Source organism: Prinia subflava, chromosome 2 (assembly GCF_021018805.1).
Source record: "Prinia subflava isolate CZ2003 ecotype Zambia chromosome 2, Cam_Psub_1.2, whole genome shotgun sequence".
NCBI lineage: Eukaryota > Metazoa > Chordata > Aves > Passeriformes > Cisticolidae > Prinia > Prinia subflava.
Window position 1 is genome coordinate 82073878 of NC_086248.1, and position 22072 is coordinate 82095949.

Sequence of the window (22072 nt, forward strand, 5' to 3'; positions counted from 1 at the left end):
TGGAGTTCCTTGTCAGACTATCAGTTTTCATAGGTTTTAGTGGTTCCTGAAGGAAGAAAATCATTCTTGCACAAAGGAATGCACCACTCAAAGCTTTAGTTAGAGCTTTAATAGTCCATACAGCTTAGTGAAATTACTTTGAGTTAATTTTAACTGAGATGATAAGTAACTCAGTAATAATGAATTAGAGGGAAAAAAAGTTTGTGTGTGTGTGTTGTTGTTGGAGGGGGGGTTTACAGTTTATAAGGGCAAAAGAAACAGAGAAACATACTGAAAACTCAAATTTAAATTCCAGGCTGGGTTTCAGTACATTTACTAACTGTACACCCTTTTACTGTGCCCAGATCTGTACTGCAACATCTCCCAGATTTGCCACCTCGGACAGTGAGTAAATTGCTGTAAAAATATTTTGCTTTTTACACTCCTGTTGTTGCAGTAATACCTGCACAGGTCTTAGTGCCAGGAGCAATTCCTACAATAGTTTTGCTCTCTTTGGCAGAGCAAGAGCAGCTTTGTCCAGGGATTTTACTACCTCCAGGTGCTGATTACAGATCAGCACTGGCTTCATAGATACACCAAGTGTTCATAGATATCAGAAGTGTTCTGTTGAACTGACATTGGTGAAAGAAATGCACATAGACAGGCATCATCTGCATGCATCATGCATCAATGCATGATCTGCATTGTACAAGACTACATCATTAAGTTTCTTTCTGTATTTTAATTAGCAAGACGATGGTTTCCATAGGAGGTTAGCAAGTTCCTGATAATATGCATGTAGAAACCTGGAAGTAATTAAAACCAGACAAAAATAGCCATATAAAGGCTTCTGGAACTGAAACTGAGTGATTATGCAAGCTAAATCCAGACAAACATTCTTATTTAAAGAATGAACATTACTTAGGGTCAGTGGAAGGATACATCAGCCTTCTTTGGGTAAGGAAGAAGGAACGGTTAAAATGAAAACTGAGTTAATCATTATGAATGAGGCCGCTTTCCTGGCTTTGATCAAACAGGTAACTGAATTATTTTAGTCAGGTTTTTCTGTCTCCACTCTGTCAAGATACAAAGCAGCTCCTCAGCTACACAAGACAGCTGCAATTGCTGTCCTGGATTTTGGGTCACTTCTCTGATGTAGGACACTCTAGACTTGTTGGGTTCACCTACATCATATGCTCCTTTCATACTCAGGGTCATCCTGCTGTTTTACTGCACCCTTTAAATCCTACTTTCTAATCCAAGCCCAGCATTTTTGGACTTGATTTTTGATAATCTTATTTGAAATAATCCAGTCCCTGTTTGTTACAGTGTTTTACCTGTGTGCCCCTTGTAACTAAGAAGTCACGGAATCCCAGAATGGGTCAGGTTGGAAGGGGCCACAGGAGGTCACCTGGTCCAACCTCCCTGCTCAAGCAGGGCCATCCCAGAGCACAGGGCACAGGATTTTTTCCAGGTAGTTCTTGGACATCTCCAGTGAGGGAGACTCCACACCCTCTCTGGGCAATCTGTTCCAGTGCTTGGTCACTGCACAGTAAAGAAATTCTCCCTCACGTTCAGGTGGAACTTCCTGTGCCTGGGTTTGTGCCCATTGCCTCCTGTCCTATTTCTGGCACCACTGAGCAGAGCCCAGCTCCATCCTCTGACACCTCCCTTCAGACATTGGCACGACCTCTCTCAGTCGTGTCCCCTCGAGGCTGGACAGGCCCAGCTCCCTCAGCCTTTCCTCCTAAGAGAGACGCTCCAGTCCCTCACCCTCGCTGCCCTCTGCTGGACAATAATTACACAAAAATTTTTGTAAAATGACTACACTCACTGTGTGTTACACAGCATTTCCCAGGGTGTGGGAACAACTCGGGCCTCTTTTCACTCCCCGCGCTGGTAACAAAGCCCCCTGAGGGACTATGAGTTTATCAGGAGCCAGTGCTTAAGGCCGAGGTCAAGTAAGACTCCCGGTGTTTTTTATTTATCTCTGGCTTCCCCACAGCTGGAGTATTCTGTCCCCTCACAAGAGGGCTACAGTCGACATCCTTCGAGGGCCCTCACACTCGTACCGAATACCGAAGCGTGCGAAGCCCGGTCCTACGGCCAGCCGCGGGTGCCACGACACGGAGCCGGGGCGGGACCGCCCCACGGCCCCTCCCGCTGTGGGCGGCCGCGGGCCCGGCCGGGCCGAGCGCGGGCCCCGGGCCGCCCGTGCCCCCCCCGCGGAACTACAGCTCCCGGCGTGCCCCGCGCCGTTCCCATGGCCACGGGCAGCCGGGCCCGCGCCCCGCGCAGCGATGCCCAAGGCCAGGTACCGGGAGCCCTGCTCGGGCGGGAGACGGGGGAGCGCTCCCGCCGCCCTGGGGGAAGGGACTGGCGGCCGGGGAGGACAGCTTGGAGAGGGAGGCAGGGAGGGAGGCAGGGCGGGCTTAAAACGTTCCGGCCTCTACCCCTAAAGCGAGCGAGGCCGAGGGCAGATGGGGCACGCTTGGCCCTTGTCCTGTTCTGTAAGGGGCCCCACGTTAACGGGGTGTGCAGGTGACCGCGGGTGAACCCGAGCACGGGGAGCCCCCGCTGCCCCAGCGGCTCCCCGGCACACGGAGCGCAGGTCCGGGGCTGTGCCGAGCCCTCCGAGCCGTGCCCGGCTGCTGCGCTGGCGGCACCGGGCGCTGCCAGCCTTGCGCAGCTCCAGCACGACCCTCCACACGGCCCGCTAAAGGTGTCTCAAGCGGGCTGCCCGGGGAAGAGCTGGTGACCGTCCCTGGAGGTGTTTTAGGGAAAGCCGGGACGTGGCACTCAGTCTGGCGGTGTTCGATCACAGGCTGATCTCAGGGGTCTTTTCCAACCTCACTGAATGTGTGATTCCGTGATTAAATGCGCTCCAAGCCAAGCCTCTCGCTGCACAGCTCGAACGCGCTCAGTATGTGCCACAAGTGGCTGCTGGGGTTGTTGAGGAATGCCACTTCAGCTGGTTTGGGTAGAAGTACTTCGACAGACAGAGAGCAGGCGATGTGAAAGAATAATGACAATCTACACCACAATAACCTTCATTTAGATGTTTTCAGGAATTACGGCCTAAGATGTGTGTTTTCTCTAATCACTCTCTTCTTACTTTGTTTTCTTCCAACTAGTGATACTTTATGGGATCTTGCTATAGCTGAAGTGGAGAAGAGAGAAAATCCTGAAGATGATGATGTCAAGCCAGGGGAAGTTTGGGAAAAGTCAATATTATTTATGGGAAACAAAAACGGGGTAATCTAAATACCGTACACTTATACACTTTTCAAACATCATTTGTGTCAGGGAAAACATATTTTCAGATGTTAAGGTTCACTAAATTTTAAAGATATAATGTTTCATGGTCTCATTCTGCAGAGGTCTAATTGATCACTAATGTCTGTTTTAAGTACAAGGTTCCCATTACTATATTTGTCATGTCTATTAGTTTATACTTATAATAATGGTAGTGTGACTTGATTCTGATTGAAAATTTGACTTAAGTTTTCACTCTAAGGCTGCAAACAGTTACATGCATTTGCAGTTTTCTCATACTTTAGTATTGGAATGTTAAATGCATTTGACTCAGTGATACAACTTTATGCTTTAAAGACAGTACAGTAGAGTTCCTCTTTGTTTTTAATTCCCAGGGAAAGACCACCATCATACTGAGATGCCTTGAGAGGTATGTGTTAAATATTTTAAAGAGTTTCCAGCTGTAGATTAAAAACAGTCATATTGTGTGATAATTCATAATGCGTGTATGCAGGTGTGCTCTGTGACTGGCTGATCATTCGGGAATGAACTTATTTCCCTTCCTTATAACCTCTCAGGTGACCCTTTCAGTCCTTCTCCACTGGTAGCTGAAAGGACTCGTTTCTTTGGGCTGATGCTTCTGCTTTTCCTGTCTTCAGTACCTGACACCTCCTGTCTAAACGTGCCCTATCTGTACTGCTGTCTCTAAGCCAAATTCTGAACTGACTGATAAATAGTTTGGTAACTGTGGAATTAACTCCCTTTCTTTAGAGGATCTTGACAAAATTCAGTTTCTTTTCCTTTAGGGAAGAGTCTCCAAAGCCAACATTAGCCTTGGAATATACTTTTGGAAGAAGGGCAAGGAGACACAATACAGTGAGTATAAAATATAATTTACCATATCTTTATATATATATACACACACACACCTAAAAATAACATGAAGAAACTCTTTTGCAGCCTAAAGATGTAGCTCATTTTTGGGAACTAGGTGGTGGAACCTCATTAGTGGAACTCATTCGAATACCGATCACTAGCCACAACATAAGGTAAGTGTAGATATTGCAATTCCAGAGTTAATTTGACCTTTTCTTCAAACATTCATAATCTCTAGGCCTTTTTTTTTTTTTGGTGAAAACCTCTTTCAAAGTGTAAGATAAAACATTTACAGGGTTTTGCTGAGTCACTGTAATACCATGATGTTTTGCTTTGGTCTTCCTTTTCATGCTTCTCTCCTGAATAAACAAGTTCCAAGAAATCTCAACAAAACATGGAGGAAGTAGGTTGGCCTTAAGTAGATAGGACAAGAAATACAGAAAAAGACAAGACATAATATCTTTATGCTCAGTGAAGAACAAAAAAACAGACTTGGGGATATATGAAAAATAAAATCTTGCTTCCTAGTTCTGTGTGCACACATAGATGCTCTTTCTGGGACAGATATTTTAGGGTGAAAAACAAAGCCAAAAATTGTTACAAAAAAACCTCTGGATTTTTGGGAAATGACCTTTTAATGAGAAAGTCATTTTCCAACAAAGAGATGACGTTTCCAGGAGAGACTGAAATTATTTGAAAACAAAAGGAAACAGAATTTTGATCAAATTAATAGAATGTAGTGAGAAAAATCCATTAAAGTAATGGATAGCATAAGAAGAAATGCATGAAAAGTTGCATGAAGAAATGACAAGGTGATAGGGGTGCTTTTTATGGGTTTTTTTTGATTAGGGAAGATGGGAGTTGAAAGGGGAGAAAAGGATCAAAAGGTAAGTTTTGTATTATGATGTATTGCTTTATTTCATTGGTATTGAGCTTTAACTTCTGTGGGGAAGAAAAAGGAATATAATTTTTATGAGGTACATTTTTATCAGGTACATTTGCTCCTGTTTTGACTACTGAGATAATGCCATTATTTGCTGAGACTAAGGGGGAATAAAAATATAACATTTTATGGCATATGAAGTTCTTTGTCTCTAGAAGAACTTGGGAGAGAAAAAATTAAGTATAATTCTTCAGACCCTGACAAAATTAAATTAATTGAGCTCTACCTCCATCAGTCTTTTCTTCCTTTTTTACTGATAAGGGATTTTCTAACATGGAGAATCTTAAGATTCTTTGCTGGAATAGCAATGTTCTGTAAAAACAATTCACTTCTGTTCACACGGCAAAATTTTAACATGCCAGTAAAAATTCTACCATTTCAACAAATAAAAGGGCATCCTGCTGGTTTTCTCATCATTGTAGTCATGCAATTTGCTAATTTAAAAGTTCCATAAACTATATCTAGTTTCATCCAGAGACTTTTCACCAGATTTTTCTTCCCCACAGCATTTTAAAATGAAATTGAACTCACAGCTGCTTCATAGCTTTTGTAATACCACTCTGCCTGGAATCCCCTTTTTCCAGTCAGGCTGGAATGGGATAGAATGATGGCATCCATTCAGATTACTGCATTTGCAATGATCTTTACAAGCTGCACTTAAATGCAGCTGGTATTTTGGGAGGGCAGGGTTTTAAAAAGAGAGGACTTCACCTGTAAAACATTTCTCATCAACAATCCACCTTTAAAAGTCTGCTAGTAGCTAACGATGTCATGAGTACTCTTTTATCTTTCAGAAGACTTTGCTCATGTACCCATTCAAGGTTCCAACAAACTGTCACAGTCCATGACATGGAATATTGTCCTTAACCAGGTTTTCTTCATTTCATGTGAGAAAAGAATAATTAAAGTAGGGAACTTTCTCAAGTATACAGGGAATACAGGTAACAGTTAGCAAAGATCCTAGCCACTGGCTAACATTGCCTGGTATAGGGTTGTACACTTAGGAGATTGCAGGGATAGATAAGAGCAGAAATCCTCAGTCATACAGGAAGGAGCTACAGGGCTGAGGATATGTGCATATTTTACTGTTTGAAGACAGTCCCCAAAAACAACTCTCAATTGAAAGTTGCCAAAATAATAGTTCTGAACAAGAGACAAGGGAAAGGTTTCTTTGGAGTGCAGAATATCCCTAAAAGCCATCTTGCTTTGCTGTCACATTAATTTCTGTCTTAGCAGTTCGATGTTCACGTTTCCACTACAGGTGTGGTTTTGTATGAAAATGCTGGCTGGCTCGTGTGCTGAATATGTGACCATACACTGCCTCTTTAATAGGTCGTTTGCTGTGGTTCTGGTATTGGATCTCTCCAAACCTGATGAACTCTGGACTACTATGGAGAGCCTTCTGCAGGTCACCAGGAACCACGTGAACAAAATTTTAACCAAACTAGAAAAGACAAACCCTGAAGTAGCTGCTGAAATTAAACAGAGAATGTGGAATCATCTGCAGAAGGATCACCCTGTAAGTTACTTCTAATATTTTCTCCAGATGTCACAGGCCTTTATACAGTTAAAGATAATGCTTTTGAAAATCATAAACAACTCTTTTAGATTTTTATGCATGACTGAAAATCCATTTGATGTAGATGAACCTGTTCACTGGAAAATTATAGCAATTTAATAAAAATTCAATAAGAGCAGAAACAAGGAAAGAAGGTTTCTTATATCTTTTTGTTAGATATCTAATGTGATTGTTATGGCATGTTACACCAATCAAAAGAAATAGTTTTAGAGTAGCAGTTTGCTTTTTTTCCCCCTCATCTTTTTAAAATGAAGATGAAAACTAGAATGTACAAAAGTCATCTAGCAAGAGACTAACTGAAGGTACAAATTTAAGCAAAGAATATAGTTATAACAGCCATCAACATGACTATATACTTTGCATTTATTTAAATGTCTATCACAAACTCAATGCCTTTTGATAATCTGACAACTAATTAAATTATAAAGTTTCAGAAATGTTAACATCAGTCCTTTAAACATAATTGCTAACTAAATCTCTGGAAAAGCTAAACTAGATTATGCGCAATAGAAATGAAAAGTCATTGTGCATTAAACCTCTGCAAATGTTGTGTGTATATAATGCACAAATAAGTATTCAACAATTCAAAGACCTGGCATGTAAATCTAGTCACTGTAATTTCTATAAAATGCTTCAATACAGCAAGTGCTTGTAGAGCTCAGAAATTTAAAAGTAACTCAAAATATATGAGAAAGCAACATATGCAGCACTCCGTAGGTTTAGTGTATGGGGTTTGATGCTGGGATTATTTTGGTTTTTACTTTTAGAGAAGATAATTCACAAAAAGATAGCACCTACATGCACACCTGGCAATAAATCATGACCACAGTATCTAGTTTCATATAGGAGTTTATGTATCAGAAAATTGCAAGCTTATTGCAATAAAGAAAAATAATAATGCTATTAATTAATAAGAAAACCTGTTATTCTTGCACTGTAGGAAACACAATTATACCTTTGGAACTAAATTTTCTGTTTGGCTTCCATAATCAAAGACATAAATAATGCAAATAAAATTTTATATTACTGCTCGGTTCTCGTACTGTCATCATTGTTCAAAGAAAAATCGTGTCAATTTATTAGAAGAAAATACTATCTTTTATAGTCAAATTAAATTACACTTTATGGAGATCTTTATGTGCCTTTTAATGGCTAAACATATTTTAATCATAAGCAGGAATCAATGAAATACTTGTGTTTTTAAGGATTAAGATATATTTCATCGGCCAGGCTAAAGAATTATTTACTACGATGATAAAACATATCAGTTGCAGACCTTGTTTAAAAAGGCTGGATGCATCTAAAGTACTCCATAGTCAAAAATAAATTCCACAGTCAAAACATTAATAGGGTTTAATGAGGTAGTTTTAAAGTTTCTTATGTTATCCCAAATTTTCCTCTTAGTTATGAAATGAAACCTATTTTTTTCAGTTTTGTATTCTATACACTCATTTTTAAGTTGCGATAGTTTTGCTCAAAGCTTTTGCTTTGACAGTACCTGAGTGAAGCCATTATTTCTCCTCTCCAGGTGGAGGATTTTCAGTGTGTGCAGCTTCTGTCAGCATTCTGTCATTTAACCTGTCTGTGAAATACCTGGGGTTAGGAGGGAGCAGTTGGACCAGCCTCTGCTACAACACATCTTTCTTGCACTGCTGCAGCCATAGCAGTTTGAATAAATAATTGCTTGAACACACGAGGGGATTATCTCATTTCATATGGACTACAGCAAGCCCTTCCAGATCACTTGAGAATTCTTGTGATTCACTTATTAAAATTTTTATCCCACGTTAGCTATTGAGCACTTAAATCTGCACTGTTAGACTTGTTTTCCTCCACTGATACTGATTCACATTTTCAGGATTGTTGGATGATGTTTCCTCTTTGTGCTGATATTCACATTAAATATTGTTTAAGTAAGGGTTCTGACTGCTCAGAGGGATTATTTCCTGACCATTTAGGAAGCCAATTGGTAGAATATAATATGGATATTGCAATAAAGTTGATTCCTCTACCTTAAGGTTTGGAAAACATTGTCTTCTGTGAATTAATTTTAACCCCTTTCAGTTGCTTTAACAGTTGAAATCTTCTACAGTTTGTTTACAGAGCCTAACTGTCCTATATCTTCTTAATAGGACTATGCATTAGTCGATCCTTTTCCAATACCCTTGGTAATAATTGGAAGCAAATACGATATTTTTCATGTAAGTATTACTTAAGTACATTTTTACTAATTAAATTATTCCCAGTAAATATTCTATATACTAAAATTTCACTAATATAGTAGTAATCTTTTGAACTAAAGTGTGGACAGCCTGTGTTCTACCACCAAAAAACCCCACCATCTTTCCATCCAACAGTATTAAGGAAGGCCTACTGTCATTCCTTCACAAAACACCCCCAAACTGATGGGTTTTGAGATGTACTTAGAAAATGTTGAGACACAAGTTGCTGCAGACCACAGAGGGAAGCAAGAAGACACGATGTGGATGATTTCCACATATAATCAGAGAAATCCAGCTCCACGTGTCCCTTGTGACAGCAGCTGTAAGTTTATGGCAGTAAAAGAGAGGAGGTGCACCTCAAGTCAAGCTGATCAGATTTTTTTGGTAGTTGTGGCAGCTTCAGTCTGGAACTTCTTTTAAAGTACTTCCTAAGTTTCTAGAGACAAGTGAGTAATTGCATCTTTTATGGAGAGGAGGACAGAAATGTTGTACTGCTGGATTCTCTTCCAGGACATAAAAAAACTCAAACAAATGCAACCTCCCTGCACTTGGTCATGAGAAGCTAGGGACAGTATGCTTGATTTTTAGCAGTCGTGATGGCAGCCTGTGCTTCCCTGGAAGAAAAGCTGATACCTGGCTGACTCTCTGAGTTACTGAACTCTTTATTAATAATGGATTTGCCTCCTCTCATACCAAAGCTTTTTGCTGAGCCACGACCTCCTTAAATGACTCGCATGTAATAAGGAGAAAATGCCAGCCCAATTCCTTTGGGGGTCTGTGGATTGACTCCTGCAGGCATCGCTGGGGCCAAGTTTACACCCATTTTATCCAGGGAGGCCATCTGTATCATCTTACATTAAACAGACAAGGATGAAAAGGTATTTTGATGCACCTTTCAAAGCTTGCAGGAATTAGAATTTAGACAGCATATACCTAAAGATTTACTTAAATATTTTCACAAAAAGAAAAAAAGTCCTTATTCTTCTAGTAGGCAGCATTTCTACTAAAAATTTAAAACAATATCAAACAAATAAATTGAAAATTAAATGTGCATTCTCAATTAAAAAACTTTTCCTGGACTAACATATTGCTTGAATTAGGCTCCATCTGTAAAAAAGAAACAAAGAAAAATTGTGACATTTCTTTTCAGAGTAGGCTGTTACTGATTCTGTCTTAGGATATAATTATGCTGACAGCTGAAAGCCTTATATATTGTAGCTTAAGTGCATTGCAGTTTATATTAAAAAAAGTTCTAACTGTAGCATTTTGGGTTTTGTTTCTTATGTCTATGTTCCACTATCAACTTTTTCAGGAGTTTGATTCTGAAATGAGGAAAATAATAAGCAAGACACTTCGATTTGTTTCACATTACTATGGAGCATCATTAGTGGTATGTATACTCACTTTCTATTTAAGGATAGAGAATATGAACAATATTTCTGTTACACAACAGTATTTTTTAAAATAGTACTGTAAAACTAGATCAAATGGGATTTCATTGGTTTTTACAGTAGCTTTCTTCATGAAGGGTTATCTGTTGAACAAGTCATAGTACTAGTAGGGGATGGATGGACATGCCTTGTGAACAAACAAACTACACACTATGAACAAAAACTAAATGAAAATAGTTACCTGTTAGCCAGTTTAGTTCCTGCATTGAGTTCACTGCATCTTGGGAATTATTTTTTTTCATACAAGAAAGGAGAATGGGCGAAAGTGCTTGCCTTAGATTGAATTAGAGAACTGGCCCTTTTGGTAGAAGCCTCAACTTACATCAAGTGACCCAGCTTTCGTAGGCCTAAAATCAAGGGCTCATTTCCACAGTAGTTTATGTATACCAGATTACTACACTGAGGGTGTTGAGGAAGGACAGGAGCTTCCTTACAGAACTGGGTAGAAAGATGCCAGCATGAGGACAATGAAGTATTTATTTTAGTTTGTCAGATCATCCTCTCAGTAGACAGAAACATGCATGCTGAGGTTCAAAGTCCAAAAACACTGCCTCTTGGGCTCACTGTGCATCAGAAGATGGGTCTAATTGTATCAACCATCACTTATGTAATAAATAATATTTAATAGTAGCTTAGTGATTATCAAAACAACTTATGTTTACTTTCAGTACTTAAAATCCCAGCGTGTCCTTTTGCATCCATGTAAAGCTTTTTCCCTCTGACACGTGAATTTGCTTTTTGTTAACTGAGAGTACAACTGTCTTGGTGGGGTTTTTTTTGTATTTAAACATTATTGTAATTAAAAATAGAACATAAAACTGCTTGCTAAATCCTGTTTGTCATTGAAATGAGAGGGAGAAACTTGGTTTCCCACAGCAGGGATCTGACTTCTATCTCAAAGACATGAATCTGTTAGATACAAAACCTCCTAGACACAAAGAAGCATGTTGTTTGAGAATGTATTTTGAGACCTGCTTTCTGATAAATCTGTACCATTCTGCCACTTGGAAGCTGTTTTCATGACAATTATAGAGTTATTCATTACATTTCTAAATGTTTATGGTATTCTGGATAATTTTGAATGTAATTTAAAATCTTAACTCATTGGTCCTGGGCAAAAGGTTTGTGTCTCGTAATTTGCATATTTCAAAAGTTTTAAATCAGTATTTTTAAAATTATTCCTCAGTCTTTATTTATGCTTCTTTTTAATCTTTCTTGGTCTATATATTCAGTAACAAATATATTCATGTTTTTGAATGTGTATGTGAGATTTTTATTCTAGTCCATTCAGTGAACATATACCAAATTTATTTGGGTCAGATATTAATTAGCAAGGCTCTATCCTCTTTGTAGATGGCAAAATGCAATATATGATGGAAGTTCATGATGTGTATTTTGTTTTTTGATTCATTTAGTTTACCAGTAAATCTGAGGCTCTCCTGCTGAAAGCCCGTGCTCTTATTAACCACTTGGCATTTGGCTACGAGAAAAGGTAACATTATTGTTCAACTATTAAATGTCTTGCTCAGAGCCTAAAATTACTTCATAAAAATATTTTGATAATAAAACCTTTTTTTTCCTTAATTATTATCTCTGAAAGATTTTTGTTCATGGACTTGAATTCCTGTGACTCAGCTGCCTATCTCTGCTTAGGACAGTGATAACTCCTTTTGATCCTCAAACCGATGAATGAGAAATGTGGTTACCACTGGAATTGAGTACTATTTTATTTACATGTATTTTTATATAAACCACAGTAAGAATCCAGTCTTGGCTAGAATAATGGTTTTTGTTGATTGCTAAATGCTCACTTGATACACTTTCTTTTTTTCTGTTTAGCAAGTCTGTATCAGTGGATCCCAGCAAACCTCTCTTTATACCAGCAGGCCTGGATTCCATGAGCCAAATAGGTTAGAACATTTCCTGTTCATTGTTTGTTGCTTAATTGTTTTGAAAACAAGAAAAACATTTTAAGCAAATAATTACAACACATCAGTATCAGTTTTAACAGATTATTGAAGGAAATAGCTTATAGATTTTATATCATAATTCATTATATTACTGAGAATTATTTGTGCAGGTTTGTTAGGTAGTTCCATAAAGTCTCTGGACTACATAAAATAGTAAAGTACCAATAAGCTTAGATCTGAAAGAAAACAAAATATACAAAACCTCTCAGCCCATTTCATGGTAAGAGATCAATTTGTTTTCAAACTTGTTGCAGCTTGTCATTGTAGAAGGTAAAATATTAAGTTAGAAGGATCATTATGCAAAATTATTCTGTGATTTATGTTGTTATGACAACACACTTGTCTTCTGTGTGCTGTGATCCTCAGGACCACCACCTGCCTCTGACAGTGATCTTGGAAAGATCCGTGCCAACACCCCTTTGGAACTATGGAAAAAAGTATTTGAGAAAACATTTCCTCCCAAGGTAGGGATGGATATGCCATGCACACCACTGCTTTTTTTTTTCACAGAACAGCAGCAATATCCCTGCTCCTTTCTGTCTTTCAAGTCCACTGCCTGGAATTTCAGTCTCACTTAGCAGTTTTTAAACACACATTTTTAAAAGATAAAGACTTTTATGTAGTAGTGCTTCTAAATCTTCAGTCACCTACCTACATTTAGAAATTAGGAAAGATGCTGTTTTCAGTATAAAATGCCCAACATAATAAAGACTAACCTTCTCAGAAACTATACAGAAGTGTTACTTTTCATGTTAGTTTTCCTCACAGCCTTTAAAAATACAATAAACAAATGTTTCCTCCTGTGCCCACCCCTCCAAGTACCCCCTGAAACAGCTAGAGAAATGAATACACTTCTCATCTTGCAAGCTCCATTGCTATTCATCAGTGTATCAGTCTAAGATTTAAACATCTGCCAAATAGATTCACAGTCTCCTGTTTTGGCTCCACAGCAGGCATTAAACTTTGAAGTTATTTTTATGCATTATAAACTTCTTTTTCCATTACCTCATCTAAGAAGTAGAATTCTGCTTTATTTTATCCCATCACTGGTATTATTGCCTTCTTGCTACTTTCTACTTGATATGATTAAGGAGAAATGTGCAGGACAACATTTAAAAAAAACCTCTCCTCATTTGGTAGTTTTTCTTACTATTAGTGTATTTGCTTCTTTGGAATTCAAGTTACAGTTTGCTCAAGGCTAGGAAATTAAAATCCATATATTTGGCAAAGTTAGCAACCAGTTTCTCAGGTATTGAAGTAATGCTTTTGATAACCAGAACTGAATTCTAGTCATAACTATTAAATAATTTAGCAAGGACAACCTCAGCTGTGCCCTAACGTCATGGACCAGAAACGATACTTTCATTTTGATGCTCAAGAATAATAACCAACCACCAGATAAGAATATTTTATGCCCTTTAGAATCTAGCTGCACTGTTACTTTTTCTTCATTTTACTGATAGAATAGCGCTTTTTTTTTACCTAATCTGTGTCCTGTAGCACAAAATTGTTCCATAAATGCAAGCTTTTAATATATTTGTATTAAAAACAAATACTTTCACTTCTGTAGTGTGGCTTTTTCCTATTAAATAAGATAAATTCTCTCATTTGGGGTTTTGTCTTTTATTCTTTTAGAGTTTCTGTGATTTACAAGATACCAAAGACCCTGCACAGGATAGTCAATACACTGAGTATGAAGTTGATGTCATGAGAGCTCAGAAAAACCAGGTATGTGGTAATTCTGCAAAGGCTGTTCACAGTTAGATATTCCAGAACCACCAGCACTGCTGAACTAATGGCATATACTCGTACTTCCCCTTCTTGCCCCAAATAATTCCAGCTTTAGATTTCAGTTCAGTAGTTGGTTGGGAGGTTGTTTTTTTTTCCCATTGTTAACATACTAAGCCAGTAGACCATTGTTAAATCTCGAAGTTTTGGCTCTGAGGGGTTTTTTAAAAATTAATAATTCAAATTTTCCCTCAAACTGTTCTGTACAATTAACTCACTAAAATAAACTTTGAAGTTTTCTTGACAATAATTTCCTCATTTCTTTATCCTGTACTCTCATTTGCGTGTTGACTAACAGAAAGTGTAGGAAGCAATATCAAGGTCTGTGGTGGGGACTGCTTGCTCCTCTCTTTCTCCTTCAAAACTTATTTAACTGGAAAAATACTGAGCGGATAATATTTCGAACGTGAATTTGCAGGCTATGGATATTTTATCTTAAACAGAGTCAATGGAATTGTTCCACAGAGTGATATGTGGCTTAACCCCTGAATTCCAGGAAAGACCTTTAGTGGGGAAAGGGTCTTCTGTTTTTTCTTATTAATTCTGAAGTGTTTCTGCCTTTCTCTGGATTAGTGGGGAATTAATTTTATGGAAAAATTCTGTGTCAGCCTAGATGAAGGTTAAAGGATCAGCTGAGTAGCAGTACTATATATAACAGTTTTCATCAGTATCTTAGATATGGGTCTGTTAAAATCAAACCAAGATTTATCCAAAGAATAAAGCAATTTCAAAAATTCCCTGCAGCCTTTGAACTTGCACATTACCTGCAATATCCTGTTAATGTAGGTATCAGTTCTGAATTTCTGTCACATCAAGAGCAGTCTTAGAAATCATGAAAATCTGTAAAGCATACTGCTTTTGGAATTTATAATACAAACATACTCAGTATAGCTACATATCTAAAATAACTATATCGTGTACTAGGTTTGTTATTGTTAAATAATGTGTTGCAAGAGAAGATATTGGTATGCATTGATTAAATCATACAGGAAATTATTAATTTTCTGGTTTTAAACAAAAGAGACAGGCTTTTAGAATCTTAATCCGTTCAAGGACGTTGCAAACCATTATAGCTTCTTTTTGTTGGACTACTACAAGTAATTTGAGCATTAAAGAGAAAATTACTTTTGTTATCTGCAGTTATTTCCTAAGTTTCTATCATGAAGTTTAATTTTTACAAGATTATTTGCACATTATTAAAATACTTTTTACCAGAAATTTGAAATGCACCAAGCTAGAAATATACATCTAAAAGAAAAGAACTCTCTAGTTGCAGTGTTCATTGAAGTGTCCTTCTGTTTTCCAGTTCAATGGAAAGCAGCACAAAAGTCGTATTTTTAAAGCAACTTTTAAAATTAATCATGTGTCTGACATTCTTTATAGAGTCTCATGGTATCTGTTGTGTGGGAGAACCAGTATATTAAGGTGGTCAATATGCAACGTGTTGCTGATGAAATCATGAGACCTAATGCAAAATTTAAAGTACCATGTGATGACAGTGAACGTTTTCATGTTATCATTTTTCTCGGTTACTTTCGGTTAATTAATGTTACTTTGGACTCCAAGTGATAGCTTATTTGCTTATTTATCTCAAAGATAAGCTTTAATAGAAAAATAAACACAAAACCAGCAAGGGAAGCAAAACACAGCCCCTGTCACTGCATCTGACAGAAGAACCACCAATACCTGACTCAGTCTTGGGCAGGACTGCTCGATAATACTGTGATAGCTTTAGAGATAACTGTGACAATACAAAGTTTAAATATATCATTTCCAACTTTCTAATTTTGATTGAAGGATTTGCCTGCATTCTAGCAGAGTAAAAGATTGAATTCTAATTCTTGAGTATAAAATAAGAAAACAGTTTAAAAAAAAAAAATCAAGGAAGTCCCTGGCTGACTCCTCTATGGTACTGTCAGCCAGCATTTATCTGAGATGCTGTTTGGCTGTAGAAGTTTAGAGTCCAGCTCCTCAGCATTCTGACATAACTTTTCTTTTAGATCCTTTGATTTTGTCTCCTTAGTATTTTTAGAGTTAACTATGAGATGTAACACTTTCTTTTTAAACATTTTTGCCCTGGAAAGATCCCTGAGGCTGTCTTTTCCTCACTGTGCCTTTCTTCAAGATGGAGCACATCTCTCTTTCTCAACTCTATGTCTTTTCAGAATTATTTTCCTAGTTCTTGGCCCACAGACATACATAGCACAGGTTTATATCAAACAGTGCTGTTGGAATTGTTTATTGCTTTTCATTCCCTGTAGCTAAGCTCTGAGAGGGAATACAGCACCAGGGACCCTTTTGGAATTTTTATTTCTAATGTAATTCTTAACTAGCAGATTTTCTCCAGGAATTACTGCAATTTTGTTTTTTCTGCAAGGCTTTCAAGATTAAAAAATCATTCTGCATAGTTATTAGGCCTTAAATGTCTAGGTTTTGGTTAATTCTTCTTACATGTACCACATGGCAAACTTGTCATCCTCTGTCCATCCCTGTTAGCTTTTTGGCTTTTGATGCTTTCAGGTCACCTTAATTTGGGGTTTGATACACACGTAACTTGGATTAGAGTGAGATCTTTTAAAATAGTATTTCTGATTAGAGCTACATATATAAACCTGCATCTGTGAGCACCAATGGGGAGCATGAAGGTCTTGTTCCTTAGTTCATTCTAAATGTTTATGGCAGTGAGAGCCTGGCACATGGGAATGTCTGTTCTCTTTCCTTTAGAAATGCTCTCTGCAGCAGCTATAAGTACTCTAAGGTGTCTTTTTGAAGGTTTTTCTTTGTTTCCTGTTAGGCCTTCACTGCTAATACTCAAAACAGGTGCTTGGACCTTTTGATCTGGGCATTTGACTGCAGCTTCATTCATTGATGCAATAGTTAAAGCTCAGCCTTGAGCTCAAAGAACTGGAGAGCCTCCTAGTCAGGTGCTTCAGAAGTCACACAGTGCCAAAGTTCACAGTGACTGGTCCTTGTTACACAGAGCTATTACTTCAGGGATTGGTGCCAGTTCTAGCTGAAGCCTCCTGCCATCAAGTCAAAAAAGCAGATGCCTGGTGCCATTTGGTGTCAGCTAACAAGTCATGGAAGCCCATCTTAATGGACAGAATTGTAACTGTTAAGACTTTTAAAATTCATAAACACAAGAAGATTCTATATCTCACGAGGAAGAGTAGTTGCATTTCCCCTAAAATTGCAGCAACCTAATCAACCATGGCACTCACAGCCAAATGTCACCTCCATGTCAGGTCTGCAGCTGACATGGGGACAGTGTTGGCCAACAGACCCAGAGCCGTATTTTTTCAGCATGCTCTGCTGACATGAACATATTGCTGAACTTCGGGAGACCATTTCAGTCTCGTTCCACAAAACAGATTTCACACTGTGCCATGAACCCTTGGTCACACCAGTGTTACTGGGCAGAGGAACAGGCCCCACCTTAACCTGTGTAACACAGCAGTACCACCTTTCATCTTCTCCACAGGAGGACATGTGCTAGTCTTCATAAGAGAAAAAGTGATTTAGGATTATTTACTCAGCTGCTAAGAACAAGCTTTCTTGTTTTCACATGAAAGCATGTGCAAATGGGTAAAAAAAATTTCATTTTTAAACGAAATTAAAGAGCATTATTAGAGCACTGTTATTAATTTTTCTACTAAAGTTTGTGTGCTTAAGACTTTTAATTAGTGTTTCAGTACTTGGTTGCTTTAACCGTGGTCCAGATTGAGGGCACTTCCAGTAAGAAACTGCATGAAAAGAAACCGTATCAGTCACACAGAACAGAGGAAATGCAACAATTAAGTCTTTTCCAACAATCTTAATTTTTCCTTCTTGTTTGTAGACATTGTAGTTCTGTCTTTAATTACATGATCATATACTATTTTGCTGATGTCTCAGTTCAATTGTTCAGTATTTCTTTTCATCATCCTTATTCTTTATGTACCTTATTTTTCAACCTGCCATTCAGACACTTCAATGAACACAAAAGTATTAATTTTTTTTTCTCTGAGAGTGTGTGGTAATGTTATCTTATCTGAGTGCCTCACAAACATCAGTTAAGTCTTTCTTCCCAATCCCTTTATGAGATTAGGTGTGATCTTCCCCATTTGACAGATGAAGAATTTACAAAACACAGAAGTACAGAAGCATTAAGGTTTTAAAAAAAAAATTAAGGCCCACTTTATGCCAATGTTGAGACATCTGTGATAAGTTTCTAGCACTAATTACGTTTAAAGCACTCAGAGCACATTGAAATTGCAATTATTTTTTCTTTGTATATCTGATCTCAGCCCCCTATACTTGTACCCACAAAACAAGCGTAGCATAATGCTAGCATGAAGATTTTGGTGTACTTTGAGATATATTCTTTTGTCGGATCCTCTTTCACTTTGTAGAGATAATCTCTTAGCTGACTGTATCATCAGTCTATTCTAGAATTCTGCTCATGTTTGCAGTGTAGAACTTAATGAGGGGAAGGGGCCCTTTTTCAAGAGGGTCTCTGGAGTGATCTTTAAGTAGTGTTTGAAAGAATTTTGCAGTACATTTCTGACTTAAGGGGATGTATTTTACCTTGTATTTTGCACAGAAACTAGGTAAGTAGTTTGCTGACAGCATTTTCCCCCCTGAATCACTGATATTTGTTAAAAGATTATTTTTTACAAAATGCCTTCCCATTTAATCAATTTTTCTTTTTTTTTTTCATTTCTCATTATTTAAATGTTAGCCTTACCTAGATACACATCCAAAATAAATACTTACAATTTTGTTCTGTATGTAGTGGAGTAGCTATACAGCTTTAAGATATGCTGTAGTTTGTATTTTGAATTTTGAATTGCCTTTACACTGTATAATACAAATACAGTTTGTATTTTGAATTGCCTTTACACTGAATTGCCTTCTAGGCTAGCTAAACTTGGAGGAAAATGAATTCTAAATTATCTGCCTCTTTCTTGGAGGAGTTTAATCAAATGATAAATCTGCAAGGGTAATTATTTAGCCAGCACCTGCAGACGTGACCCCCAGACGGTATTGTCATTATGTGTAAAACCTGGCTATCTAATTTTATCCCTTCCTTCATGAAGCCTTTGAGAAAGTTTTTCAGTAAATTACTTAGCATAAAGCAGGTTCCACGTGCTCCTTAAAATACCACAGTATTCTTTCTGCTCCTAGCTGCTGGCAAGTTTCCAACAGTTCAGAATGTCCCAAGATCATAATTACTTTATAATAATAATGAAGGAGTGGAAATACTGAATAAAGACCAGCTTAGAGACGGAACAGTTCAGTAGTACTGGAGTTGTAGCTAATAATGCAACTTACTGGCTTTAGCCTAGACACAATATGTGCTGTGTCAGTCACCCGTGGAGTTTCATAACCCTGCCAGTAGACTCCAAGCATCAGGAACAATGTGCACTAACTAAAAATCTCTCTGCTCATACAGCTGGGGTGCTTTCTGAAAACTTTGCACTCTGACAAAGCTGCTGAAGCTATTTCCTAGAGAAAATCACGTTTATTATTTCCATACAATCTTAAAATTATGTTTGGTTTGTTGTTCTGCCCTTTATTTATTCTTCTTCCCTCTCTGCTCTGGACTGATAGTTAATACTTCTGTTAAATTCAACAGGTGTGAACTTTGTTATTTTTGTCATGCTAATACTTGTACATCTACAGCAAAACCTCTCTTACCATCTTAAGTCCATTCTATTAAAATCAAAATACAATTGTAAAACCCATGTCCACTTTTGAAGGTGTTTGCTATATTTGTCCTAAGCACTGGTTTATGTCCACCTCTTTCCTGATCTAAGTAAGATATGGGGAGTTTCTTGTCTTGCAAGCAGTACAGGGTTAGGTCTAACAGCACCTCATCAGAACATCATCTTCCTGTAAATCTGCAGGAAGCCTTACTCTGAAATAAATGAAAAGCCATTGTAATGCTTCCTAATTTTTTCTTTTTTGGCTGAAAAAAATCTTTAGAAATGACTCCTGACAGTACACACCCCTACATAAAGTTCAGCAAGGAAACTTGTTTGTAATGGTGCTAGAACCTTCTGTTCTAGGCTTTCGTGCTCCCAGTTGACTGAGATGAGGTCATTTGTCTACCTTGCTAGCACTCTACTGATCTCAAGTACAGCAAAATGTAGCTCCCTACATGACAGCAAATGTGGCAAAGTTCATACACTTTTAGGATAGTTTTGTTAAATATAAAGATATAGTACATTTTTTCTACATTGAAAAGTGTTTGTACATACATACATTTGCCAAATGAATACGTGAAGCTTCTGAGGACTTCTAGTAATGAAAAAATTAGCTTAATATGAATTTATGTTTCTTTTTTAGGAACTTGAGCAATACAAAAGAAATGCCTCTAAATCTTGGAAAGAAATGGATTTTGACTCTGATTGATGAACTGCTCTGTCTTCAGTTTAACACCATTTACAAAATTATTTTCATCATTTTTACATTACATTAGCAATTTCATCTGATGCAGTTGAAAAGAAGTAATACCAAACTACAAAGTTAGTATTTATTAAGTACCTCTGATATTATTTTTCATAAAAGGAGCTATTTCTTCACTCAGTCCAAATTTTTTTATCTTGGCACTTGCAAAGAGTTTTAAAAAGTGGGGAGAAAGAAATTCTAGATTGCTTTCAGATGGGTTTGTAGATGGAGACTGGAATTAGTCAGTTCTACCTATTTTATAACACATTATTTTGATTTACTTTTGAATACTTCTAGCCTAAGCATATATTTAAATATAAACAAGTTTTCACACCCAAAATATGAAATTGTGTAGCATGCTAGGCATCTTTTTGTAGTTCAAAACCAAAGCTTAAGAAATACTTCCGTAATTGTGTGATATATTTGAATAAAGAAATAAACCTAAAACTGGCAGAATAAAGTGGAGTTTAAACCATCTTCGACCTGAATTCAGAAGTGTGCTTTCTCTCTGTCACAGAATCATAGAGTTTAATACAGGACTTATTTCTTGCAATGTATAATGTCACATAGAGTTTAGAAGATGGATGTTTCTGTCATATATTCAAATGCTAGGAAGTCAGTCTAATTAATTTGACAGACACTTGGTTAGTGCTGAGAATGTTACTGATTCACATTCTGCCTAAGCTAGGAATGGGATTTTGTCCATGCACAACTCACTAGTGTGAGATGCACTGGGTATTCTGAGAATACACAAGACAATCCAGATTAAAGCCAGAGGTGTCTCCTGAGAGCTCAGACTTGTCAGAGAGTGAATGTCTGAACAGGCACTTGGCAAACCAGATCAACCCTACATGCTCATAAACAAGGGAGAGACTATTCTGGTATCTTTCCAGCTATTTAAAGCTATTTGTTATTTTTAACATATTCCTTCACCAGATGTTTTTAACAACATTTGTATCTCAGAATATTTTACATACAGATATTAGAAAAATACAGTTAAGTGGAAATACTGTATTACCTTGAGGATTGGATTTAAAATTTCTTGTTGTGAACTGCCTCATCTCAAAACTATCATATGAAACTAGTTATAGCATTACAGAATTGTAAGATACAAATATAATTACCTCCTTGTAGAAATCTATCTCTCTGCAAAAACTAATTTCTTCACAGAACATGAAATAAGATACAAAATTTAGGAATTCTATGTCTGTTATGTTTTCAATTTTGAAAGGCCCATGAGAATAATTTCCAAAGATGAAAATGGCATTCCAACAAACAACTTTTATACTTTTTCCCTAGTTAAACTGATATTTTATTAAATAAAACCAAAACATTATCAAACAAACATATTTTTTTCCTTGTAATTCATAAACTGCTTTCAAACCAAGATCAGAACTTGACAGTGAAAAGAAAGAAAGGATATAAATAACTTAATTGTCTTTACTGATTTACCATCATTTGCAAGGCAAAACCAAGTTGGGTAACTTTGATACTGCTTGAAGATCCTGTACTCATCAGTTGTATAGTGTGTATGAGATTAAAGTGGAGTGATTTCTTGATTCTGTCTGTACAAGTAT

The 22072-nt window shown here is 37.4% G+C and overlaps 1 protein-coding gene across 1 annotated transcript; it reads left to right on the forward strand.

Annotated features, from left to right (window-relative positions):
* Nucleotides 1–2141: 2141 nt before the first annotated feature.
* Nucleotides 2142–22054, forward strand: DYNC2LI1 (dynein cytoplasmic 2 light intermediate chain 1). Its single transcript, XM_063390793.1, has 13 exons — nt 2142–2293; nt 3114–3234; nt 3630–3664; nt 4041–4110; nt 4195–4283; nt 6386–6572; nt 8765–8833; nt 10167–10244; nt 11721–11797; nt 12145–12215; nt 12642–12739; nt 13911–14003; nt 20394–22054. Exons 1-13 carry the CDS (start codon nt 2280–2282, stop codon nt 20457–20459), a joined length of 1068 nt encoding a protein of 355 aa, XP_063246863.1. The 5' UTR covers nt 2142–2279; the 3' UTR covers nt 20460–22054.
* Nucleotides 22055–22072: the final 18 nt, after the last annotated feature.

Excerpts from the sequence above, each read along its gene's own strand:
- DYNC2LI1 (XM_063390793.1), top strand. Across the intron at positions 3,665-4,040 it reads ATACTGAGATGCCTTGAGAG|GGAAGAGTCTCCAAAGCCAA; the intron begins GTATGTGTTAAA and ends CTTTTCCTTTAG. Across the intron at positions 14,004-20,393 it reads TGAGAGCTCAGAAAAACCAG|GAACTTGAGCAATACAAAAG; the intron begins GTATGTGGTAAT and ends TTTCTTTTTTAG.